At 43.1% G+C, this 25019-nt stretch overlaps 2 protein-coding genes across 2 annotated transcripts in view; one reads left to right on the forward strand and one right to left on the reverse strand.

Moving 5' to 3' along the window:
* The window catches only part of LOC131202581 (perilipin-3-like), a 62484-nt gene extending 48378 nt beyond the window's left edge, over positions 1-14106 (reverse strand). Inside the window, exon 1 of the mRNA XM_058191686.1 lies at positions 14055-14106. Coding sequence (XP_058047669.1) covers positions 14055-14106 — 52 coding nt within the window. The remainder of the gene's footprint in view (positions 1-14054) is intronic.
* A 2034-nt stretch (positions 14107-16140) lies between these two features.
* LOC131202583 (perilipin-3-like) lies at positions 16141-21543 on the forward strand. The gene is made up of 7 exons (XM_058191687.1): positions 16141-16250; positions 18008-18203; positions 18989-19071; positions 19568-19766; positions 19994-20181; positions 20966-21028; positions 21142-21543. Exons 1-7 carry the CDS (start codon positions 16227-16229, stop codon positions 21541-21543), a joined length of 1155 nt encoding a protein of 384 aa, XP_058047670.1. The 5' UTR covers positions 16141-16226.
* Positions 21544-25019: the final 3476 nt, after the last annotated feature.

Consider the following 25019-nt stretch of genomic DNA (forward strand, 5'->3'; position numbering starts at 1 on the left):
CTCCTCCTCCTCCTCCTCCTCCTCCTCCTCCTCCTCCTCCTCCTCCTCCTCCTCCTCCTCCTCCTCCTCCTCCTCCTCCTCCTCCTCCTCCTCCTCCTCCTCCTCCTCCTCCTCCTCCTCCTCCTCCTCCTCCTCCTCCTCCTCCTCCTCCTCCTCCTCCTCCTCCTCCTCTTCAGCCTGTCTGGGCATGGAGCCAGAGCTGGGGCTGGAGATACTTCCTCCTCTTCAGCCTGTCTGGGCATGGAGCCAGGGTGGGTGTCATCTGTCTATCACTCATCCAGCCCATGGGCCCCCAGTTTGACAGGTGTGGCCTAGAAGCTACCAGACGAGGACAGCTTATGCATTGTAAAAATTGCTTGGAGATGGGAGATAATTCCAACGTAATCTAACGGCATGGATTGACCCTCTGACTATGTAGGACAGACGGGGAGGAAGCTACCTCACCACCAGATTGCTAGAATGCAAGTGAGCAATCAGACGAGGAGACCTGAACTCATTGGTAGTCTCACACTGCAATGTACAAAGACACACATTTAATTTTGAAGCTACTAAGATTATTGGATGAGCAGGTACAAAAATAGCCAGGGAAGTGAATGAAGCCTGGGAAAAAGGCCCCTCGTCAGTCAAGAGGAGTGCTGATTTACCACCAGTTTATCAAAGGAGGTGAGGGCTTGGCGGCACAAGGAAGCAACAGTCAATGACTTAATAGCAGTGGCGGGATTCAGCCAGTTTGCACCACTTCGGGAAAACCGGTTGTTAAATTACTTGAATCCCACCACTACTTAATAGCCAGCCATCAACATCCCAATCAACGTCTAAAAAGCCACATACAATACACACCTTATAAACAGCATACACAGAATAGTGCAAAGCACACACTCTGTTAGAGAGAAGTTCCTGGAGGATGGGCTCCAATGTGAGTCCAAAAGCTCAGAAAACAAAACCTCTAGTCCCGGTGACCGACTCAGATTGGATCCTGCAAACCTTAGTCCTTTTCCACATCTCTCTGTGCTATTTAATAGATTCTGGATTTTTTTGCAGATCTGTTGTGTCCCACTCCTCCGCTGACGGCCGGGTCAGGGAAATCCAAATCAGGCGTGCCTCTGCAGCTCTGCCAAAGTCCTAGCAAAGTCCTCAGGGCAGGCAGGAGACCAGAAAGTGACTTTGACCATTTTTCACACTTACAACAGTTGCAGCATCCTCATGGCTACGTGATCTGTTAAGTTCTGGAAGTAACGAGGCTGGAGACCAGGGTAGTGACAACAGCTCTTTAATATAGGGTGAACCCAGCAACAGGCTGGGGAAAACCTCTCCTTTATACAGTTCTGTTGAGGTTTCCCAATCAGCAACGTGCTGATTTCCGCTCAAATATTTAAAGGTACAACTGTTAATACATAACACTCCTCCTCTTCAGCCTGTCTGGGCATGGAGCCAGGGCTGGGGCCGGGAGGCATACTAGGACATTCCTCCGTGTTCGGAAGCAGATAAGAAGACCCCGGCTGTGGTGAGATCGGACGAGACACAACAAGATCTACTCTCAGATTGGGATTGCGTTATATATTTCATTGCTGCAGATATTAGGCCACTTGCATGTTTCAAGTGATGAGCTTTACTATATGAATCAAGTACTTAGAAGTGATTGTCAGATACACAATCAGGGACATCCATAGATAGGTAATAAAAGTCAAACGTTGGTAGCCTTGACTGCATAACAAAAACCTTTTTATTGTGCATGTAAAATAGGAGCAGGTTTACATAATGCAGTTTCCTCATCATCTTGACTTTTCTGGCCTTCTTATGAATGCCTGTGCCCATAATTTTTTTTAAAATTACGTGTACAATAAAATACCTTGTAGTGTAACTCATTGAGTAGAAATTAGTATTAGCAAGCTCTGATGAGAGCTACTAATCTAACTGCTAATCTAGGCCGAAGTGAGGGATAGTCAGAGTACAGACAGTCCTTGGTTTACATCCTTTCATTTAGTGACTGTTTGAAGTTGTAACGGCACTGAAAAAAAGTGACTTTTGACCATTTTTCACACTTACAACAGTTGCAGCATCCTCATGGCTACGTGATCTGTTATGTTCTGGAAGTAACGAGGCTGGAGACCAGGGTAGTGACAACAGCTCTTTAATATAGGGTGAACCCAGCAACAGGCTGGGGGAAAAACCTCTCCTTTTATACAGTTCTGTTGAGGTTTCCCAATCAGCAACGTGCTGATTTCCCGCTCAAATATTTAAAGGTACAACTGTTAATACATAACACTCCTCCCCTCCCAGAAAACACTTTGTCTCTATTTACATATTTATTTACATGTTATTTTTCGACGTAGTCACGCAAATAACCTGGGCGTCTCCTAGTTCTTTCTGACCTGCGCGGTTCAGTTCTGGTGGTGTTTTGAGCTGGTCGGAGGGGCTGTTTTCTCCTCCCAGCTCTTTCTCTGGGCCATCGGGCTCCGGATTATTGGCCGACTTTTTCTTGGCCATCCGCCTTGGATTAATTTTGGAATTTTCCTGCTGCTTCCTCGGGACCTGATGGCGCCGCTGGAACTCTGGGACCTCAGCTAAGTCTTGCGCCCCCGGTCATTGTCAGCTGTGGATTCAAAGTGGTATTGGTCATTACCTGTCTCTATTGGTTTGGTTTGGTCAGTTATTCGCTTCCTTAACTGATCTATGTGGCGCCGCCACACTCGGTTGTCTGGTAGCTCTACCACGCACGATTTTGGGCCTGTTATCTTTGTTACTTGTCCTGCGACCCAACTCGGGCCGTCCCCATAGTTTCGGCCCACACCCGTCGCCTATGCTCATTTCCTTGTCTTTTCTAGTTCCCCTTGTAACCCTCGGTGTGTAATGGGGTTCAAACGGTCAAGTGGGCACCGGAGTTTCCGTCCCATTAGCAATTCGCTGGGCTTTTCCAGTGGCTGTGCTTGGGGTTCTGTGCTGACGGCTAGGAAAGTCTATTTTGTTTGCCAGTCACCTGGCTTGAGCCTGACACGCCTCCTTAGCGCCCGGACGGAACGCCTGCAAGGCCATTCGACGCAGGGTGGAAAGGCGCAGAGAGGCATGTCGGATGCCTTCCTCTGCCAGGTACTCTTCAAACTGGGCTGCCGTGAATTGGGCTCATTGTCGGACACCAGAGTGTCCGCAACCCGTGAGTTGCGAATAGGTGGCGAGGGTTGCGATTACTGCTCGGCCGTGGTGGACTTCATGAGTATGATCTCCAACCATTTGGAAAATGCGTCCACCACCACTAGGAACGTTTGGCCGTGAAAGGGGCCAGCAAAGTCAATGTGGATTCTTGACCAAGGCCCTTGGGGCTTTTCCCATTCTCTGACAGGGGCTGTTGGGGGTAACGGTCTGACTCTTGGCAAGCTTGGCATTTCCTACCCTCTCAGCAATCTCTGCGCCCATGAGTGGCCACCATACATAGCTTCTAGCTAACCCTTCATCCTTACGATGCCTGGGTGACCTCGTGGAGGAGGTCCAATACCTTGCCCTTAACTTAACAGGAATTATTACACGATCACCCCATAACAGGCACCCCTTGAGCCGAGAGCTCATCTCGCTTTCTTAACAAATTCTTGAACTGCTCGCCCGCGCAGCGGCCACCCTCTCTGTACCCAACCGAGTACAGTCCTTAACAGAATGTGCCGGTATGATGCCCGAGCCACTTCCTTCGCTGTGTCTGGGCCAGAGTCCACCGAGGCAATAAGGAGGATGGGTGTCCCCGGAGTGGGGTCTTCGGTCGCCCCTGGCAGTGGGCATCGGCTCAACGCGCCTGCATGCCCCACTTCTTTCCCGGTCGATGCTGCAGCTTGTACGAATAAGCGGCTAAAAATATAGTCCATCGGGTCAAGCGTGGCGAAAGTGCCACAGGCGTTGGCGGTCGCCAGCCAGTAATCCTAGTAGCGGTCTGTGGTCAGTCACGATTTCAAAATTCCGCCCAAAGACATACTCATGGAATTTTTGACCCTGATACAATGGCTAGTGCTTCTTTGTCTAATTGGCTGTAGTTCCTCTCTGGGGAGGACATCGCTCTAGAGTAGAACGCTATAGGGGCTTCTGTGCCGCTTGAAGTCTATGGCTGAGTACAGCCCCACCCCATAAGGGGATGCATCGCAAACCAGCACTAGGGGTAGTGAGTCGTGATATTGGATGAGCAGGCTATCACTTGAGAGCAGGTTCTTTACTGCTTCAAAAGCCCTATTTTCTGACTTTCCCAAGACCAAACAGTATTTTTCCTAAGAGCCTATGCAGCGGTTCCAACGGTTGCTTTGTTCTTTAAAAGACCGCAGAAAATTAACCAATCCCAGGAATGCCTGCAGCTCTGCTTTGTTTTTGGGCGCTGGAGCCTTCCTAATTGCCTTAACCTTGCTCTCAGTAGGGTGAATTTTCTTGTCTATCCGTAGCCCAAGAAATCGACCGATTCGACCCCTATCTGGCATTTATTTGTCTTGACTTTTAACCGCTGTCCGGAAAATGCTCAAGACCTTTCTTAAACGCCTCCCCAATTCCTCCATGTTTTCCCTGAAATTAGGACATCATCAAGTAGGAACTACCCTGGGAGCCCTTGCAGTAGTCGCTCCATCAGGTTTTGAACAGCCCTGGTGCCACACTAACCCCAAATTGCAATCGGTGCACTTGAAGGCCCCCTGTGCGCCACAATCGCTTGGGCTTCGCTGTGCGGGCGCCTACTGGCAGTTGTTGGTAGGCTTGGGCCAAGTCTAACTTTGCAAAGACTTGCCCTTGCCCCAAAGAGTGCAATAAGTGTTGCACCACGGAACCGGTAAGCGCTTTTCTGTAAGGCTTTGTTAAGCGCCGCCTTGTAGTCAGCGCAAATTCTAATTGACCCGTCCGGTTTGATGGGGTGACGATTGGCGCCTCCCACTTTGCGTGATCGACTGGCACCAAAATCCCTGATTTATGAGCTTGTCCAGCTCCTTATCGATTTTTGGTTTTAGGGCAAAAGGGACCTCCTCGCCTTAAGCCTAATGGGGCTACCTGGGGTCTAAGTTGAAGGAAATAGGGGTCCCTTGTACTTGCCCAGGCAGTCCTTGAAGACATCTTCGAACTCGTTAAAGAGAATGTCTTTCAGGTTGCAGTCACTTCTGTAGATGCCAGTCACCCCATGCCCAGGGCACGAAACCAGTCTAGTCCCAACAGACTGGGCAGAGTTCCTTCGACGATCGTGATGGGCAGGGTCTTCTTGTGAGGGCCGACTCGACTCGGACGGAGGTGGTCCTCGAACAGGGATGCGATTCCCTGGTAGTCGTGGACTCGTAGTCGCTGTGCTTGCAGGTGGCGCCGCGACGGACGGCAGCGACTTCGCCAAAGTGTCCCAGGACATGATGGTGATCGCTGATCCCGTGTCTACTTCAAGCCGCACCGCACTCTCTATTTTTGGCCTGGTGAAGATCTTCTTCTCCACTTTGGTCGAGGCGCGCCTATGACCACAGTTGTTTGGTTGAATCGCGCTTTTTGTTTGAGCCAATCGCGGTCGCCTTGCCGATTCCGCCTGATTGGCCGATTTGAATTTTCGGCGGAAGGTTGGGCCGCCGACAAACTTGAGCTAGGTGCCCTTTCTTCCCACACCGACATGTCGCCTTGCCGATTCCGCCTGATTGGCCGATTTGAATTTTCGGCGGAAGGTTGGGCCGCTCGACAAACTTGAGCTAGGTGCCCTTTCTTCCCACACCGACATGTCGCATCTTTAAATTTGCAGCGTTGGCGCTGGTGTTGACCCCGCAGCTTCCGTGATTCGCCTCGGTCCCCTTTGTCGCTGCGCGGCAGACCCTTCCTCATCTTCACCGCCGGATTCGGTCTGAACCTCCTCCTGGTGCACCGGAGTTGCCTTCGCGCCGCCTTTGTGGAACCGGCTTCTGCAGTGTCTCTGCCGCTTGGGATGACATTTCATGTGCTCTGGCTTCGCCCAGAGCGTGGCCAGCGTTAGGTTGCTCTTTGCTAGCAGCCGCCGCAAACGGATGTCTTTGACCTCGGATGAGTTGCTCGAGGAGCACCTCGCCCAGGTCACGGTATCCGCAGTCCTTGGACGCCTTCTTAGGGCGGCCATGTAGTCACCGATGGACTCGCCTCCATCTGCCTTCGCCTCCGAATTCAAACCGCCGCACGTATTTGGACGGCGCGGCGAAATGGTTCTTAGCAAAGTCTGCAGAGTTGGCCACGACACCGACTGCAACGGCGTTGGCTCTGCCAGGGCTTCCGCGATGTCAATGACCTCCGACCGCAGTGGCTTAAGAAATAAGCCCTTTTCGGTTATCTGGAACTCCTGCAGTTCGTTGGCTTCTAGAAAGCTTTCAAACGGGTCATATACGCCCCATTTCTCCTTAGCCGGGTCAACGGTGCGGGCGGAGTGTAACTGGCCATCTCGCTTTTCTGCCCTGGATTTGCTGGGTTCGGCCCATCGTGCTTCAGCTCGGTTCTGGTTCTCCTCAGCCTCGAGATCCCACCTTCGCCGCCTTTGTGGAACCGGCTTCTGCAGTGTCTCTGCCGCTTGGGATGACATTTCATGTGCTCTGGCTTCGCCCAGAGCGTGGCCAGCGTTAGGTTGCTCTTTGCTAGCAGCCGCCGCAAACGGATGTCTTGACCTCGGATGAGTTGCTCGAGGAGCACCTCGCCCAGGTCACGGTATCCGCAGTCCTTGAAGACATCTTCGAACTCGTTAAAGAGAATGTCTTTCAGGTTGCAGTCACTTCTGTAGATGCCAGTCACCCCATGCCCAGGGCACGAAACCAGTCTAGTCCCAACAGACTGGGCAGAGTTCCTTCGACGATCGTGATGGGCAGGGTCTTCTTGTGAGGGCCGACTCGACTCGGACGGAGGTGGTCCTCGAACAGGGATGCGATTCTGGTAGTCGTGGACTCGTAGTCGCTGTGCTTGCAGGTGGCGCCGCGACGGACGGCAGCGACTTCGCCAAAGTGTCCCAGGACATGATGGTGATCGCTGATCCCGTGTCTACTTCAAGCCGCACCGCACTCTCTATTTTTGGCCTGGTGAAGATCTTCTTCCACTTTGGTCGAGGCGCGCCTATGACCACCGTTGTTTGGTTGAATCGCGCTTTTTGTTTGAGCCAATCGCGGTCGCCTTGCCGATTCCGCCTGATTGGCCGATTTGAATTTTCGGCGGAAGGTTGGGCCGACAAACTTGAGCTAGGTGCCCTTTCTTCCCACACCGACATGTCGCATCTTTAAATTTGCAGCGTTGGCGCTGGTGTTGACCCCGCAGCTTCCGTGATTCGCCTCGGTCCCCTTTGTCGCTGCGCGGCAGACCCTTCCTCATCATCTTGACTTTTCTGGCCTTCTTATGAATGCCTGTGCCCATAATTTTTTTTAAAATTACGTGTACAATAAAATACCTTGTAGCGTAACTCATTGAGTAGAAATTAGTATTAGCAAGCTCTGATGAGAGCTACTAATCTAACTGCTAATCTAGGCCGAAGTGAGGGATAGTCAGAGTACAGACAGTTCTTGGTTTACATCCTTTCATTTAGTGACTGTTTGAAGTTGTAACGGCACTGAAAAAAAGTGACTTTGACCGTGTTTCTAGCTTAACAACTTTAGTGATTCACTTAACAACCGTGTTTCTAGCTTAACAACTTTAGTGATTCACTTAACAACCGTGTTTCTAGCTTAACAACTTTAGTGATTCACTTAACAACCGTGTTTCTAGCTTAACAACTTTAGTGATTCACTTAACAACCGTGTTTCTAGCTTAACAACTTTAGTGATTCACTTAACAACCGTGTTTCTAGCTTAACAACTTTAGTGATTCACTTAACAACCGTGTTTCTAGCTTAACAACTTTAGTGATTCACTTAACAACCGTGTTTCTAGCTTAACAACTTTAGTGATTCACTTAACAACCGTGTTTCTAGCTTAACAACTTTAGTGATTCACTTAACAACCGTGTTTCTAGCTTAACAACTTTAGTGATTCACTTAACAACCGTGTTTCTAGCTTAACAACTTTAGTGATTCACTTAACAACCGTGTTTCTAGCTTAACAACTTTAGTGATTCACTTAACAACCGTGTTTCTAGCTTAACAACTTTAGTGATTCACTTAACAACCGTGTTTCTAGCTTAACAACTTTAGTGATTCACTTAACAACCGTGTTTCTAGCTTAACAACTTTAGTGATTCACTTAACAACCGTGTTTCTAGCTTAACAACTTTAGTGATTCACTTAACAACCGTGTTTCTAGCTTAACAACTTTAGTGATTCACTTAACAACCGTGTTTCTAGCTTAACAACTTTAGTGATTCACTTAACAACCGTGTTTCTAGCTTAACAACTTTAGTGATTCACTTAACAACCGTGTTTCTAGCTTAACAACTTTAGTGATTCACTTAACAACCGTGTTTCTAGCTTAACAACTTTAGTGATTCACTTAACAACCGTGTTTCTAGCTTAACAACTTTAGTGATTCACTTAACAACCGTGTTTCTAGCTTAACAACTTTAGTGATTCACTTAACAACCGTGTTTCTAGCTTAACAACTTTAGTGATTCACTTAACAACCGTGTTTCTAGCTTAACAACTTTAGTGATTCACTTAACAACCGTGTTTCTAGCTTAACAACTTTAGTGATTCACTTAACAACCGTGTTTCTAGCTTAACAACTTTAGTGATTCACTTAACAACCGTGTTTCTAGCTTAACAACTTTAGTGATTCACTTAACAACCGTGTTTCTAGCTTAACAACTTTAGTGATTCACTTAACAACCGTGTTTCTAGCTTAACAACTTTAGTGATTCACTTAACAACCGTGTTTCTAGCTTAACAACTTTAGTGATTCACTTAACAACCGTGTTTCTAGCTTAACAACTTTAGTGATTCACTTAACAACCGTGTTTCTAGCTTAACAACTTTAGTGATTCACTTAACAACCGTGTTTCTAGCTTAACAACTTTAGTGATTCACTTAACAACCGTGTTTCTAGCTTAACAACTTTAGTGATTCACTTAACAACCGTGTTTCTAGCTTAACAACTTTAGTGATTCACTTAACAACCGTGTTTCTAGCTTAACAACTTTAGTGATTCACTTAACAACCGTGTTTCTAGCTTAACAACTTTAGTGATTCACTTAACAACCGTGTTTCTAGCTTAACAACTTTAGTGATTCACTTAACAACCGTGTTTCTAGCTTAACAACTTTAGTGATTCACTTAATAACTGTGGCAAGAAAGGTTGCAAAATGGGCAAAGCTCTAACTATATAGGAGAGAGAGGAAGCGAATTAGGATAGCCACTCCCTACAATCTCCCAAAGTATGTCTGTTAAGATGAGAGTACTAAAGGTTTAATCTGGCAAGATTCTGTCTAGCTGATGTAAACAAATAGAGAAGTGAACATTTGCTTTGGTTTGAAGCTAGTATATGCTGTGAATTTAGGACTGTGGTCTGAAATCTATACTTTGTTGTTTACTTATTACAAAAATCTGTTCATACTGCCAGTGAGTGTGCACACACAACCCTGGCAGTTTAAAGGAACAACATACCTCACTTAATCAGATTATCCCTCAGCTAACCATTAAAGAAACCTCTTACTTATTTAAAGACAAATATCTCCTCCCTCCATAAATCTAATCCCTATAAAATGAAGTCTAGTATCTCACTGGAATGCTTATTGAAACAGGTACATTTTTCAAGAAAGCCAGGAAGATGGGCAATATTGGGAGAAGACCATTCTAAAATATTAAGGTCATCTATAAGAAGTCTGCCTTTGAATCTTCATCCTTTAATTTCTTATGGGGTGTGGTGGTCCTTAAGCATCACTAATCAGGATGGCCAGACAGGATTGGTTGATTATAGTTGGTGAAAACAGGCCTGAAGTAATAATAGCATAGAATTCTTTATTGGCCAAATGTGATTGGACCTACAAGGAATTTGTCTTTGGTACATAAACTCTCAGTAAACATACAAACAACAAAGTAGTAAGTCATGCATCATAAATCATAAGATACAATCATAAATCATAAGTCATAAGATACCAGTAGGAGAAGGTATTAGGTAAGATGAGGAGGACAATGGCAACATAGCCCTTAAACAATATAATAGCACTTAAATTTAATAGCACTTAAATAGCACTTAAATTTAAACTTGCACTCTCTAGGCCAGTGGTTCTCAATCTTTATAGTGCTGCGACCCCTTTAATAAAATTCCCCACGATGCGGCGACCCCTTTAATACAATTCCCCACGATGTGGCAACCCCAACCATAAAATTATTTTCGTTTTGAATTTATCACGCCTGAAGCTGTATTGGCTAGCGATCTGAACTGCTTGCGATTGCCTTGAGGACGGAGGCATTAAAGTGGAAACTCCTCCCCTATTAAGTTTATTGTGCCTGAAGCCAGATTAGGCTAGCGATTGGGAGTGATTGCAGCTGGCTTGAGAGGGAGACATCAGAGCAAAGATTTCTCTCTTTTTTAATTCATCGCGCCTGAACCCGAATTTGAAGAGCCTGCAGCTGGCTTGTGGAGTCAACCATTGGAGCGCGATTCTTTGACTCGCAAGTGTACTTCCCATATTTCCGATGGTCTTAGGTGACCCCTGGAAAATCGTCATTCGACCCCCAATGGGGTCCCGAGAACCGCTGCTCTAGGCAGTATACAATGTCAGCATATTGCCCCCAACAATCTGAGTCCTCATTTTACAGACCTTGGAAGGATGGAAAGCTGAGTCAACCTTGAGCCCAGTTGTAATTGAACTACACACTGCAAGAAGACGGTAAGGAAGTAACAGGCAACAGAAAGAAAGCAGAGCTGCTTAACTTATTCTTTGCATTGGTCTTCATGCAAAAAGAAACTATAGCCCAACTTACCAGAAACATAACTGTAAAAAACAGACTGAAAATAAAATAAGCAAAAAAATATATATTAAGAGAACACCTGTCTGATCTTAATGAATACAAATCACCAGGACCTGACGAATTACATCCCAGAGTTCTAAAGGAGCTGGCAGATGTCATCTCAGAACCATTGCACCAAATTTTTCAAAAATCTTAGAACACCGGGGAATTACCAGAGGACTGGAAAAGAACTGATGTGGTTCCCATCTTCAAAAAAGGAAAAAAAAAACGAAAAAAAAACAGACCCAGGAAACTACAGACCAATCAGCCTAACATCAATACCCAGGAAAATACTGGAAAAGATAATAAAAAAACAGATCTGACAACACCTAGAAATGAGTAAAATAATAACTAGCAGTCAGAGCAGGTTTGTTAAAAACAGATCATGCCAAACCAATCTTATCGCATTCTTCAATATAGTGACTAAACCAGCAAAATACTCTGGACATAATATACTTAGACTTCAGCAAGACATTGAACAAAGTAGACCACAACCTACTTCTTTGTAAGCTAGAAAAAAGTGGAATAGATAGCTTCACCACCAGATGGATTCGCAACTGGCTGACAAACCGTACTCAATGAGTAGTCCTTAATGGGTCTAAGTCTACATGGAGAGAAGTAAACAGTGGGGTGCCACAAGGTTCCGTTTTAGGCTCAATACTCTTCAATATCTTCATAAATGACTTAGATGAGGGAATAGAAGGGGAACTCACCGAATTTGCAGATGATACTAAGCTGGCAGGAATAGCCTACACCCTAGAAGATAGGCTCAAGATCCAGACGGATCTTGACAGACTTGAACACTGGGCCCTGTCTAACAAAATGAAATTCAATGTAGAGAAAAGTAAAGTCTTACACCTAGGTGTAAGTGGGGGAAAACAGGCTTAATAGCAGTGATTGTGAGAGGGAACTTGGAGTCTTAGTGGACAATCAGCTAAATATGAGCTAGTAGTGTGCAGTGGCAGCTAAAAAAGCCAACACAATCCTAAATTGCATTAACAGAGGGATACAATCAAGACCAAGTGAGGTACTAATACTACTTCTATAAAGCCCTATTAAGACAACACCTAGAATACTGAATCCAGTTTTCGTCACCACACTATAAAAAAGATGTTGAGACTCTAGAAAAAGTGCAGAGGAGAGCAACCAGGATGATTAGGGGACTGGAGAATAAAACATATGAAGAATGGTTACATGAACTGGGCATGGCTAGTCTAGTGAAGAGAAGGACCAAGGGAGACATGATAGCCGTCTTCCAATACTTGAGGGGTTGCCACAGAGAGGAAGGGGTCAAGCTGTTTTCCAAAGCACCTGAAGGCCAAACAAGGAATAATGGATGGAAACTGACCAAGGAGACATTCAACCTAGAAATGAGGAGGAACTTTCTGACAGTGAGAACAATCAACCAATAGAACAGTTTGCCTTCGGAAGTTGTGGCAGCTTCATCACTTGAGACTTTCAAAAAAAGATTGGACTGCCATTTGTCAGAAATGGTATAGGGTCTCCTGCTTGAGCAGGGGGTTGGACTAGATGACCTATTAGGTCCCTTCCAACTCTGTTAATCTGTTAAACAGGCAGAGTTTGCCTGCAATACTCCATGTTGGGTTTAGTAGTTTAACACCAGGATTTTAAATTGGACTTGGGTGCTTATTGGCAGCAGGTACAATCCTCTCTACTAAAGAAACATTCAACAACTTCTGAATTTGGTTTCCCACAGCCTTTCTTCCTCCCATCTGAAGGACCCAATTGATGCCTAGTACCAGTCTATGTAAGGATGCGGTGGCTCAGGGGCTAAGACACTGAGCTTGTCTATCGAAAGGTCGGCAGTTCAGTGGTTTGAATCCCTAGTGCTGCCGTGTAATGGGGTAAGCTCCCGTTACTTGTCCCAGCTTCTGCCAACGTAGCAGTTCGAAAGCATGTAAAAAATGCAAGTAGAAAAAATAGGGACCACCTTTGGTGGGAAGGTAACAGCGTTCCGTGCGCCTTTGGCATTGAGTCATGCCAGCCACATGACCATGGAGACATCTTCGGACAGCACTGGCTCTTTGGCTTTGTAACAGAGATGAGCACTGCCCCCTAGAGTCAGGAACGACTAGCATTTATGTGCGAGGGTAACCTTTACCTTTACCTTTATCTTTACCTTTACCTTTACCTTACCAGTCTATAGTTGGAAGAGTTCATATCACGGAGAACTCTATCCCTGTTTTCAAACTCTACAAGATAAAAAAGGGAAAAACAATTACTAATCCAAAAGAATTTGTGAGATGTTGCCTCACTCTTTATCCAAGTGGTGTGCAACCCAGAGCAAAACTAAGCAATTTCCTCAGCAAATACTCCCACAAACCTGGCATCATTGCTTAAACATTGTTTCCCTATTCTGCAAAAACTACATAGATAACTTTCAACAAGACCACAGCTTCACAGGATCCATTATGGTTCTCTATCTCTGTAGAAGTATGCCAACAACCCACATATTGACCAGAAAGTGATATAACCATCGTAGAGAACTGATCATAACATTTTCCACCTTCATATCTTGCATCAGCTGCTCTGAGGTAAAAATGAGGTCTAGCCAAAGACTGCATCTACTGTATGTGTCAGGCCTAAGATCACCCAGAAGCCAGTGGTTGCTATGGAGGGCATGAAACCTGGGTCAGTTTATCCTAAATGAACACAGCAACCAAGAAAATAGAGAACTCCACTTCTGTTTTTTCCTTGGTGTTTCCCCTTTTAGCCAGCATCAGTTCTGAATTGCCTCCTTCCTCATTTCTCTTAATTGGCTAATAAAGGTGAAATGGAGCAACCATGACATGATGTGTGAATGAATTCAGCAGGATTTAACCATGTGCAATTACAAACAGCACTGACCCAGCAAATGTTCCCTCAGCCGTAACACAGTATATAAGCATGACCAGACAATAATCGTTTTCTGCTTGGTCTGAGAAATTTTGCTTGCTAATATTGGTTGTCAATACAAGACAGAATGGTAGATCAGGTCATTCCCCCCCACTTTTTTTTATTTTACTGGCTTAAACCTACTAGGGAAATCAGCTCCATCAATCAAACCCAGAAAATTCTGTGAGAGACGCCTAAGTGTTTAAAGGATGAGACCTTAAAATAAGCCATCCTTTTCAAAGTAAATTGCTGTTAACTAAGTTTAATCTGAATTGGTGAACATCACTAGACCTACCATTGTTGGTCTGCTTCTCTTTGCTGCAGATTTTTGCAGCCCCCCCCCCCATGGTAGGCCACAAGATCATAGGAATAACATGTTGTTATTAAAAGCATTGGTTTATATCGAATACTTAGTTCTGAGTCCCTGCTGAGAGCTACGGATGCCATTGTGCCCATATATTGTGGGCTTCTGCTGAGCTCCACATCCAGCTGTGTTGCCTTTTTGAAAGGCTCTTTTAAATCTTTCATTACAAATGAAGAAGCTAGCATCCTGAAAAACAACCCTCAGCTTTGAATATCACCTTCATTTCCAAGAATGATTCCAGGCTCTGGGGACCATCTTGAAAGTAAAAGTGATAGCAAGCTTTGCAAAACATTGACTACCACATTAATGAGTGTTTGGTACTGATGGTGCCTACCATGGAACCTAACCCAGAGCATCCATTTAACATCCAAGTAGTTCCAAACTCCTCAAAGTTCAAAGACCTTTGTGCTAAATCATTGTGCCACCTTATTGTAATCTGGTTTAACTCCTTGTGTGAAATTAGCTACTATGGTTTCTAAAACATGGTTTATAATTTACCTGAAATGTGAACAAAGCTAATTGTGATATTTTCAACAAACCATGTCCAAACAAACCATGGTTGAAAATATAATGTCACCACATCAGGTGAGACATGGTTTAAGCAGGGTTTATCCCAAACAACCATTATTATCTGGGCTATGTAACATGCTGTTACACACTATGTTTTATACACTAGGCAGATTGGATTCACATAGCACGTTAAACCCAAACTGAACAAACTGCATTATAATTCAAATCAAGGTATGAACCCAACCCTTATTGCTTTCATTATGAATTGTTCAGTTGATGGTATTATGAGGAGAAGTCAGATTTTCTTGAAGAGTTCTTCCCACATTCTTGCTTTGCTCACTGATTGGTTATGCGAGAGCAAGCAATGCTCCCATTGGTCCTCTGCGCTGTCAGTCTTCATTTGATTTGGGTTTGGTCTTCATCTGATGAATAAATAAGAGGAAATTGGTGCTGGCTAATTTACTCTACAGGAGTTTCTGTGAAGAGCTGAAGACCCCCTTGAAACTTCCTACTACGAAAATGTAAGTGCTTTCCAAGTTTTTTAAGAATTGTATTTATGCTGTTAGGAAGAATGTGTTCATGTATTACATTAGGGATGATATTGGCTATTTGAACATGGAATGCTAGTTCCACTTTCTCTTTTATCTCCAGAGTTTCTAAGAGTGAATTGATAGAACATTTATAAGCCAACTTTACATGTTAAATTTTACCAGATTACATTTTTATACTCTAATGTAACATAAAACTACATGTATTTTAGATAACGTCTATATAGAACAATTAGCCATATTGTAGCCTTGGAAGCTACATAAGCAGTAGGTGTGAGCTTAAATGGACTCCAGAGGATGGTAGCGGATAGGAAGGCCTGGAGGAACGTTGTCCATGGGGTCGCGATGGGTCGGACACGACTTCGCAACTAACAACAACAAATCCTTGGAAATGTAAAAGCAATGTAGCTTAATCAGGAAGCAAGGCTGCAACTCATTAAGGGAATCTCTGCTTAGATTCCTGCCTTGTGATAAGCCATGTTTTAGTCAACTCTATACAATAAGCCATAATTTCTGGGTTCCTACCCAAAGCTAAATTATAAACCATGATTCCCAAGGCACAATTTGCAGGCTTATAAAAGTCAAAACAATTGTGGCTTAATAAATAGGAAGACTTATTGATTGGGTCCGTCCATCCACTTTAAGCTACAATCTGGGTTAACTGGTTTTTCTTTAAAATGGAAGATACGCACAACAATTTATTTAATTTCCAAAGTTTTTGGAATGAAAATTCTACAAAAAAGTGCTGGGGAAAAAAGTATGTGCAATAATCAGCTTATCGTTTGTTCTCCTTTAGCAGGTCTTCCACACAATCATGTCTTTTCTTCCTCTGCATCTCCTGCTTGGGAAAAGCTACACATGAGCTGTTGCCTATTTCAATGGAGGCAAAGTGGAGGCAAGAGCTATAGAGAAAGAAGCACCATCGTTCTTCTTGAGCTGCAAGTATCTTGAGAGAGTTACAGGTGTTACTAAGGGATGTTTTTGTTTTTCTAGGCCAGTACAACAACCAGTGGCTCCCAGAAATAATGAGGAACAGTCTTCAGCTATGGAGAATAATGAAACACAGCAGGTAAGTTTTGTCCTCATTTTGTCTAAGCTAATGAATGAGTAATATCAGTAGACATCTGTATATAATTTAGATAGGATAATAAAATTGCAGGGCCAATTTAGACTTTCATGCCAAGTAATATTTAATGCGATAGAAACAATGTTTTATGTAGAAGCCTGAACCATGCTATTTAATTAAAGATAATTAATTTTCCTCAGCCCAGTTATTTTTTTTTTAAGTAGCATTCCTCAGTCCATAATTCAAAAGCCAGGTCTTTTTACACCAAAGACTCCATGAATGTGAAATGCTTCCAAAGCACATTATTCCACTCTTAAATTAATTGAAACACAATTGAATGCTTAGCCTTAGTTTCTCATGGTTTGAAATTTTACATTCTATAAATTGTAGAGCGTGAACCAGTTTTGGTGTAGTGGTTAAGGCACCACTATGGACACTAGGATAGCAGAAGTTCCAAGTCCCCATTTATGCACAAAGCCAATTGAGGTGTGGGGACTTGCTTTGCACTTCCAAAAACTTGCGAAGAAACTTCCAGGGATTAATCCAGGTGGTCAACAGGAGTCAAAAAACTGATTCAAAGGTGCTCGGGGTTGCAAAAATTAAGGCAACCACTAGATGGCAGTGAAAATAGAAGGCTAAGTTTGGCGCTCTTCGGAATTTTTGCAGCCTGTATCTCGGAGCCCTGCAATATGCAAGGGAGAACGGATGCCCTGTCCTAGCTGTGTTTTTCTGACCTGGAATGTCAGCTGTTTTTCTAGGAATTGTCTATTTCTCTTCCACTCACTCTACAATAAGAACTTTCCTAACTTCCTGTCCTAGAATGTACTAAGCCTAAGTAATAAGCAGACAAAGCTTATTGAATGCCTGACATTGTCATCTATAAATAGGGGGTGGGTGGGGGGTTCCTTGGAATTAATGGTTGAGGGCATATTTTAGCATGTTGAGAGCAAGGAATGGACACACTCACAAAATGACTACCCCCGGAAGTTTGCTTACTCATAAAATACCTACTATGGGATAAGTGTGGCCAGTTGCAAAACATTCATGGTTCAAAAACTGAATAGTTCCTTCAAAAAACTCATTTCCCTCTGTATTTTTATATGGTGCAAAAGGATACTTCATAAAAGTAATGCTGGAATTTTCCTTCTAATATGCCAGCTTTGTTTTATTGTTAATTTCTATTTAACTTTCTAAACCTCTTTATGTTTTTTGTTAAAAAAAGGATGCTTGGACTAAAAGCCTCATAGATACCCAAGCACAGTATATGAGAGCATATTTGTTCCAATGGGCATTATGTGTTCTCCGTCTTATTTTTTTTTTCTTTTGTGCTAATTTATGTTGAGTATGGAGACAGTGAACAATTGGTTGGGTAGTTGTGGTTTAACAAAATCTGAAGTATAATATATTAGATAGCTGCTTGGTATAATGATCTACACATTCTATGTTTTGGTGCCTATGCCAACAAATGCTAAAATGTTGTGAATTGACCCAGTGTGGTTGGGGAGAAAGATTATCCAAAGGTACTGCTAACACAATTGTGTCCAAACCAACCCTCATCTATTGTGTGCCTTGTTTGGTTTTGGATCGCAACTTCCAGACCTTTCCGCTAGAAGGGTTGTTAGTCATATAAGCCTGGGAGTTATAGTCCCAACACATATGGAGGGTACTCAAGGAAACCTTGTCTCTGTAGGTATTAGCTATAGTCACATTTGAATATTGGGTTTATTTACTAACCTCTTCTCTCCTATCATACCCCAAAGGATGTTCTTTCAAGAGCTACCAACCTGCCTCTTGTCAGCTCCACTTATGAAATGGCAGCTTCGGTTTATACCTCGACTAAGGAGAACTGCCCCTATGTTAAAGTCGTCTTGGATCTGGCAGAGAAGAGCGTGAAGCATGTCTCCGAGATGGCTATGAGTAGTGCTCAACCTTTTCTGAGTAAGCTTGAGCCCCAAGGTAAGGCACTGCCTTCATTCCCAAGATTTTCTCTTTGTAGAAAGAGGCAGCAAATCTTTGGGGGCACCTCACAGGCTTATTTTCACTGTAGGTTTTGGGACTGGAGAAGGAAGATTCAGTGATTATTGATTAGAATTCTAAACATAGCTACGGTATTTTTCAGAGTATAAGAGACACTGGAGCAGGGGTCTCCAACCTTGGTCACTTTAAGTTGAAGTCCACAAGTCTTAAAGTGACCAAGGTTGGAGACCCCTGCACTGGAGTGTAAGACGCAGCTTAGTTTTTGGGGAGGAAAATAGGAAAAAAAAATCTGCCTACCAAGTATTCATCTGGCTAGTGTCCTTAGTCTAGTGAGCTTCAGCACATTAGTTTGCTGGTTTTTATCCCCTGCTTGGGGATAAAAAAACAGCTTCTAAAGCACAACTGATCTTTGGAGAGAGAAGCAATGAGAAAAGCAGGCAAAGCACGGGAGATCGCTTCACCCGCTAGCGCCTTGTTAGGGCTGAAAAAAAACTTCACAGCTGAGAGTCAGAGGGAACAGGCAAAGCAGGAACATTGCTTCTCTGAAAAAAAGCTTAGCACAGAGATCATTTCACTCGCTAGCGCCTACTTAGGGCTGAAAAAAGCTTCAAAAAGCTGCATTCAGAGTATGAGATGCCCTCAAATTTTCAGCCTCTTTTAGGAGGGAAAAAGGGGCATCTTATACTCCGAAAAATGCGGTAGTACATTTTGGATGTTATGTCAAAAGTCTTGCAACCTATCGGCTAAAGACTGCCTCTCTGTAGTTTCAGTAGCCAGCCACTATGCCTCCAAGGGTTTGGATAAACTGGAAGACAACCTGCCGTTCCTCCATCAGACAGCTGACCAGGTAAACTGAGCTGCCTATTTTTACTTCTGTCTTTTAATATCATTGTTGATGGGGGATAAATCTCCTGGTGCCCTCTAGAGGTTTGGGGGTGCAACTCCAACGTGTCTTAAAATCCCCTTATATTGGGGATAGTAATCCAGTGTTCTTATTTCTGATCAAGAGCATGAAGAAAAGATCCAAAAATATACTAGGATATAAAATTAGAAGCCGCTTAATCAGGGGATGCAAATGTGTGTGAAACTTGATTTCAGCATTGTATTGATTTATTTGATCTGATAGCTTGGGACAGAGCAGCTGCTGGGGGAGTAAATGGAGTCTAAAAAGCAATAGAAAGGACATGTTGCTTGTTTTCCAAATATAGATTCTGACAACCTAACATTTCGATGACTTTTTGCCTACCCAGAGTAATTCTTAAGAAAATAATGGTTAGAACAACATTACCTGCACTTCCCAAGACATTGAATGTTGCTGCTTTTGTTTAATGGTATCCTCATAGGTTATTTCTGAGACACAGGAATTGGTGTCCTCCAAAGTAGCAGATGCCAAAGAAGCCGTAGCCAAAGCTGTCCAAGATGGCAAAGAGATGATCATAGACACAAGAATGGGTAAGCTCGCCATACGTGGGGTAGAAGCAGTCCTGGAGAAATCAGAAGAATTGTTGGATCACTATCTACCAATGACGGATGAAGAACTCGGTAAGCAATGACGGATGAAGAACTCGGTATCCCAACCTTTCCAGTCTGGTGCCTGTGAGATCATAGGAATTTAGCATTTGCAATACTCCCAGTCTCGCTCAATTATCTTTTGTGAATATTGCTGTTTTCAAAGGCCATGCCTTTGGAAAAAGAAAATGGCTTCCATGTGTTGAAGCCTGAGCAGACCGTTTCAAAGAAGTAACATGGTTTTTAACTCTATCCCACAGCTAAAATAGCACAGTCTACACCGGAAGGGATCCCCCTGCCACCTGAACCCCAAGGTTATTTTGTGCAACTTGGGTCCCTGTCAACTAAACTCCAGTATCGGGCCTACCGGTATGCTGTGGCAAAAATTGAAGCAACCAGGGAAAACATCCAAAATATATTCAGGCAGTTATGTCAAGCCATTGGGCAGGTAGGAGAATTCACCTCCAGTCCCTTCTTTTTATTATTGTTCAATATGGAATGAAATATTCTTCAGCCCCATCCCTCCTTAACTATGTTCCCTTTATGATATAAGACAGGGTCTCCAACCTTGTCAACTTTAAGACTTGTGGACTTCAACTCCCAGAATTCTTCTGGGAGTTGAAGTCCACAAGTCTTAAAATTGACAAGGTTGGAGACCCCTGGTATAAGCAACTCATGCTATTGGGGCAAAGGAGCAGTAAGTACATAGAAAGAACACATGTATATGTAATGTTGAAGGGACTTCGTGTGACACATCCAGAAGGCAGCTTGTATGGGAAATGATTTATTTAATGGGGAATAAGAAAGCAAAAGGGAAGATGATGGAATGGGGTGCTTAAGATTAGATATCTAAACTTAAATTTTCTTACAACAAAATGCCTTGCTTTTAATTTTTTTCCCCCCATTTGGAAATTAGCAGCCTTATTTTTTTTTTTCATCTTTAGCCCATATTGGTATTTTTGTGAATTGTTCATGGCAAACCGTGGTTGCCGGATCACACTAAAAGAGAAAAAAGCAGGGTGGGAATGGCAAAACTTTTACCTGTTTGCATTTAAGTTGGGAGTGGAGACTCCAACTGATAAACGTTTGTATTATTTATTTAGTGCTTTGAGACATTTGCAAGGTGGGGGGGCGTGGATAGCTTGCTCTGGTCACTATCTTTCTGATGGCAAAGCAAATTGTATTGCTCTAAACAAAGCTGTACTAAAACAATTCCTTGTTTTGTCCACCAGCTAGAACATACCACGCAAGATACCCTTCAGATACCCCAGGAAGAAAAGGAAAAGCTCCAGCAGGTATGGCTGGATTAAAGTCATAGGGAGACCAAGAAAGCATGAGCTCTTGATGTAATAATTGTAGGGTCATTCTTGAAAAGCTAAAATATTTGCTGGTTCATTCCTTTTCCCAGATGGAATCTCATACTTTGGCCATGAGTTATCACATCACTGAACAGCTGCATATGGCATATGCCAACTTGATGGGAAGCATCCAAGGTCTACCTGATACCTTTCAGCGGAATATTGAGATGGTTCTCCATAGTATTGAGGAACTTCAATCTACCTTTACTGGTGCTAAATCTTTCCAAGATCTTTCTAGCAACGTTTTGATGCAAAGCAAGAAGACAGCCAGCATGGCCCAGAAGTACGTAGATGATATTTTGGACTATGTGCTGCAAAACACTCCATTATCCTGGCTTGTGGGACCTTTTGTTCCTGCACTTAAGAATACCTCGGGTGACTTGGAGCCTGCAAAACCTAATGAAAGGGAAGTGGAAACTCTGAAGCCAGAAGCCTCCAAGGAAACTCAGTGATTTAGCACTCAGTCCAGATGGTGGCATGCTATTCCTGAGATACAAAGGGAGTGTACAAAAGTGGTTGTAGATTCTCGAGGGGGAAAAGCTGAAACTAACATGATTAAAATATTCCTGTCTTACCAAGTTGTGTCACAGTGGCATTTTGAGCTCAATTATTCCAAAGGAAAGATACATGTTAGTTGATTTTCCTAAGGGCTTCACTTTGAGAAATAAAACAACTGATTCATGTTGTACTATAACTTTTGATTTTGAAGCTTCCCAGGTATACTGAATGGCATCACTGTAACTCGGTGACTCTGATTTGAAATAAATGTCATTGTGCAAAAAATACAGGCAATCGTTTGAAGTTTGTTGCAGGGTCTTGCTATAGATAATCCATGCTATGGGGTAGTGATTCTTTTTCAGTATTCTGAAATCTTGATTTCACAAGGACACGATATATTTATGTACTGGAAGAGAAGAGACTGTTCCACTGGTTAATTGTTCTCACTGTCAGGGAATTTGTCCTTAATTCTAGGCTGGATCTCTCTTTGATAAGTTTCCAATTTTTTTGTTGGAAACTTATCAAATCTCCAATTATTCTTCAGTTTCCAAATCAGAACTGATCCTAGGCAATGATTTCAATGTCTAGCTGGGCCAGGAGAGTTTACTTTTCTCCTATTTTAATATTGTAAGTCTCCGTTTGAAAGTCCAGCTTGTTTTACAATCTGACATTCTAAGGTTAAGGACGGGTGAAGGTTGACACAACTGGCCATTAAATTAAACTTCTTTATTCTAATATTTAGATGCCCAGTGGCCCAGGAGGAAATTAGTTTCTGGGCAAGAATAACCATCTGTGCAATTGCCTCCAAAGAATTTCAGCCAAATTTCTCAACTGATCTGCAGATTTTAAGATAATTTTCCTTTTACTACCTTGATATGTAGGTAGAATACATACTGTATGTACGGAGATTTCCTGAGCTTATAACCTATAAATTATGTCAACAGGTGATTTTGAGAGAGTCTGACATACATTTCAATATATCCAAAGCATCTCACCTTAAACCCATGCGTACATAACAGGAAAAAGGATTGTGAAGTCCTAAGCATTTGCCACTCAAAGATCAACTGCATACTGGAACTTTTAAAGTCCATCATTGCACCTAGTCAGAAAGCCACCTCTCAATTCTCCAAGCCTTCATTTAACACAGCAAACGGTCTAGCCAAAGGCTATGTTGATACATGAAGAATCTTGCCTTGAACTGTGACCAGCCGTCTCAAGATGCGCAACATGTTCTAAAAACCTGTCAGGCTCCAAAAACTCAACACACGTTGAGGTTCTTATAAGCAGTTTCTTTTATTGTTCCTCACCTACAGTAGGCAAAAATCTTGCCGAACTGAAACAGACTCCTTGTACCATTAAACATCGTTCAATTCTAGATAGAGGCCCTAGATGTAGGCTCGCCTGCTTGGGCAGGGGGTTGGACTAGATCAGGGGTCTACAACCTTAGTAACTTTAAGGTTTGTGGACTTCAACTCCCAGAACTCTGGGAGTTGTTTTTTTTTAAATTTGAATTTATATCCCGCCCTTCTCCGAAGACTCAGGGCGGCTTACACTGTGTTAAGCAATAGTCTTCATCCATTTGTATATTATATACAAAGTCAACTTTTATTGCCCCCAACAATCTGGGTCCTCATTTTACCTACCTTATAAAGGATGGAAGGCTGAGTCAACTTTGGGCCTGGTGGGACTTGAACTTGCAGTAATCGCAAGCAGCTGTGTTAATAACAGACAGACTTAGTCTGCTGAGCCTTAAAGCTACTAAGGTTGGAGACCCCTGGACTAGATGACCTGCAAGGTCCCTTTCAACTCTGTTAAAAAAAAAAACTTACATGAGAGGAGCTGTCTTAACACTCTTTCTCTCACACAAACTATCTAGGCTTCACTATTGTTTGCACCTCTGGAATTCACTTCTTCCTTTCTGGCAATCTGGACTACATCACAAAACCATACTCCTCCCACCCCACCCCACCAAAAAAAAAGAAGAGACTGATATCCCAAAGGTGGACTTTCCTTTTCCTTGAAAACGTTTCTTCAATTTCAATTTCTTCAATTTCAATTTCAACTGCAATAATACAAGAGCTACCAATAGATTTAAACTTAATGTCAACCGCTCCAATTTGGATTGCAGAAAATATGATTTCTGTAACAGAATTATCTGTGTTACCTGACTCTGTGGCCTCTTCTCATAACCCCAAAAGCTTTAACCAAAATCTATCCACTGTTGACTTCACCCCATTCCTAAGAGGACTTTAAGGGGTGTGCATAAGAGCACAAACGTGCCTACCATTCCTGTCCTATTGTTTCTTTCCCTATATATATATATATGCTTATACTTCCTTGTTTCTCATCATATATATGTTTACATATTATATAATCTTTTTGTGTGATGCTTGTATATATTGTTATGACAAAATTAAAATAAATAAAATTATTCAGAAGCTGCTTTGATGAGAGTGAAACGTCTTCAAGGAAAAACCAAATCCAGTTGTGTTTTGAAAAAGCATCTTTGGAACAACCATTTATTTATTTATTTATTTATTTATTTATTCATTCATTCACACAGTATATGTAAGCATAAGCATGAAATAACTATACAGTATATAAGCATATATGTAAGTATGAGTATGTAATAACTATATTAATTGGATATAACGAAAGGAAACAATAGGACAGGAATGGTAGACACGTTGGTGCTCTTATGCACGCCCCTTACAGACTTCTTAGGAATGGGGTGAGGTCAATAGTAGACAGTTTTTAGTTAAAGCTTTGGGGATTTTGAGAAGAGACCACAGAGTCAGGTAGTGTATTCCAAGCATTAACAACTCTGCCACTGAAGTCATACCCTCCGCAATCAAGATTGGAGCGGCCAACATCAAGTTCAAATCCATTATGTGCTCGTGCATTGCTGCAACCGAAGCCAAAGTAGTCCCCGACAGGAAAGACATTGCAACAGATGATTCCACGAGCCAAACTCAGGCCATGTCGAAGGCGGCGCATTCCAAACCTTCCAAACCCAGGACCTCAAGTCCGGTGGCACAAGGCACCATGACCTGAATGATTTGAGAATTTCCAAAGATGAGGACAGATTGAGGTTCCAAATGGCCAGTTAGGATAAGCTAATACAGACAGCTCCAGAGGAAACCTTCCCTGCTTCCTGACTTGCTGTCACTTGAATTCCAAAAGGTCATTCAAAGTTTGGGACTTTGATTCAGATTGAAGCGTGGATCAAGCATTGTTGTGAAGTATTTAACATAATACCTAGTGACCAAGGTCCACCAAGAATCACTTTTCACTCTTGCACCCGCCATCCCCCAATCATTCTCCTGTCTTTGCATATTTTGGAGCCCATCAAGCTCATTGCATAACTCAAAAAATGGTAAAAGTTATCAAGGAGACTCAATTCCTGTGAAATTTCTAGATTCAAATCCCA

Source organism: Ahaetulla prasina, chromosome 7 (genome assembly GCF_028640845.1).
Source record: "Ahaetulla prasina isolate Xishuangbanna chromosome 7, ASM2864084v1, whole genome shotgun sequence".
In the NCBI taxonomy this organism is placed as follows: Eukaryota; Metazoa; Chordata; class Lepidosauria; order Squamata; family Colubridae; genus Ahaetulla; species Ahaetulla prasina.

Coding starts and splice junctions, on each gene's coding strand:
- LOC131202583 (XM_058191687.1), top strand. CDS start 16,227: ATGGAGAATAATGAAACACAGCAG. Junction 16,251..18,007: donor AGAATAATGAAACACAGCAG/GTAAGTTTTGTC, acceptor CATACCCCAAAG/GATGTTCTTTCAAGAGCTAC. Junction 19,072..19,567: donor TCCATCAGACAGCTGACCAG/GTAAACTGAGCT, acceptor GTATCCTCATAG/GTTATTTCTGAGACACAGGA.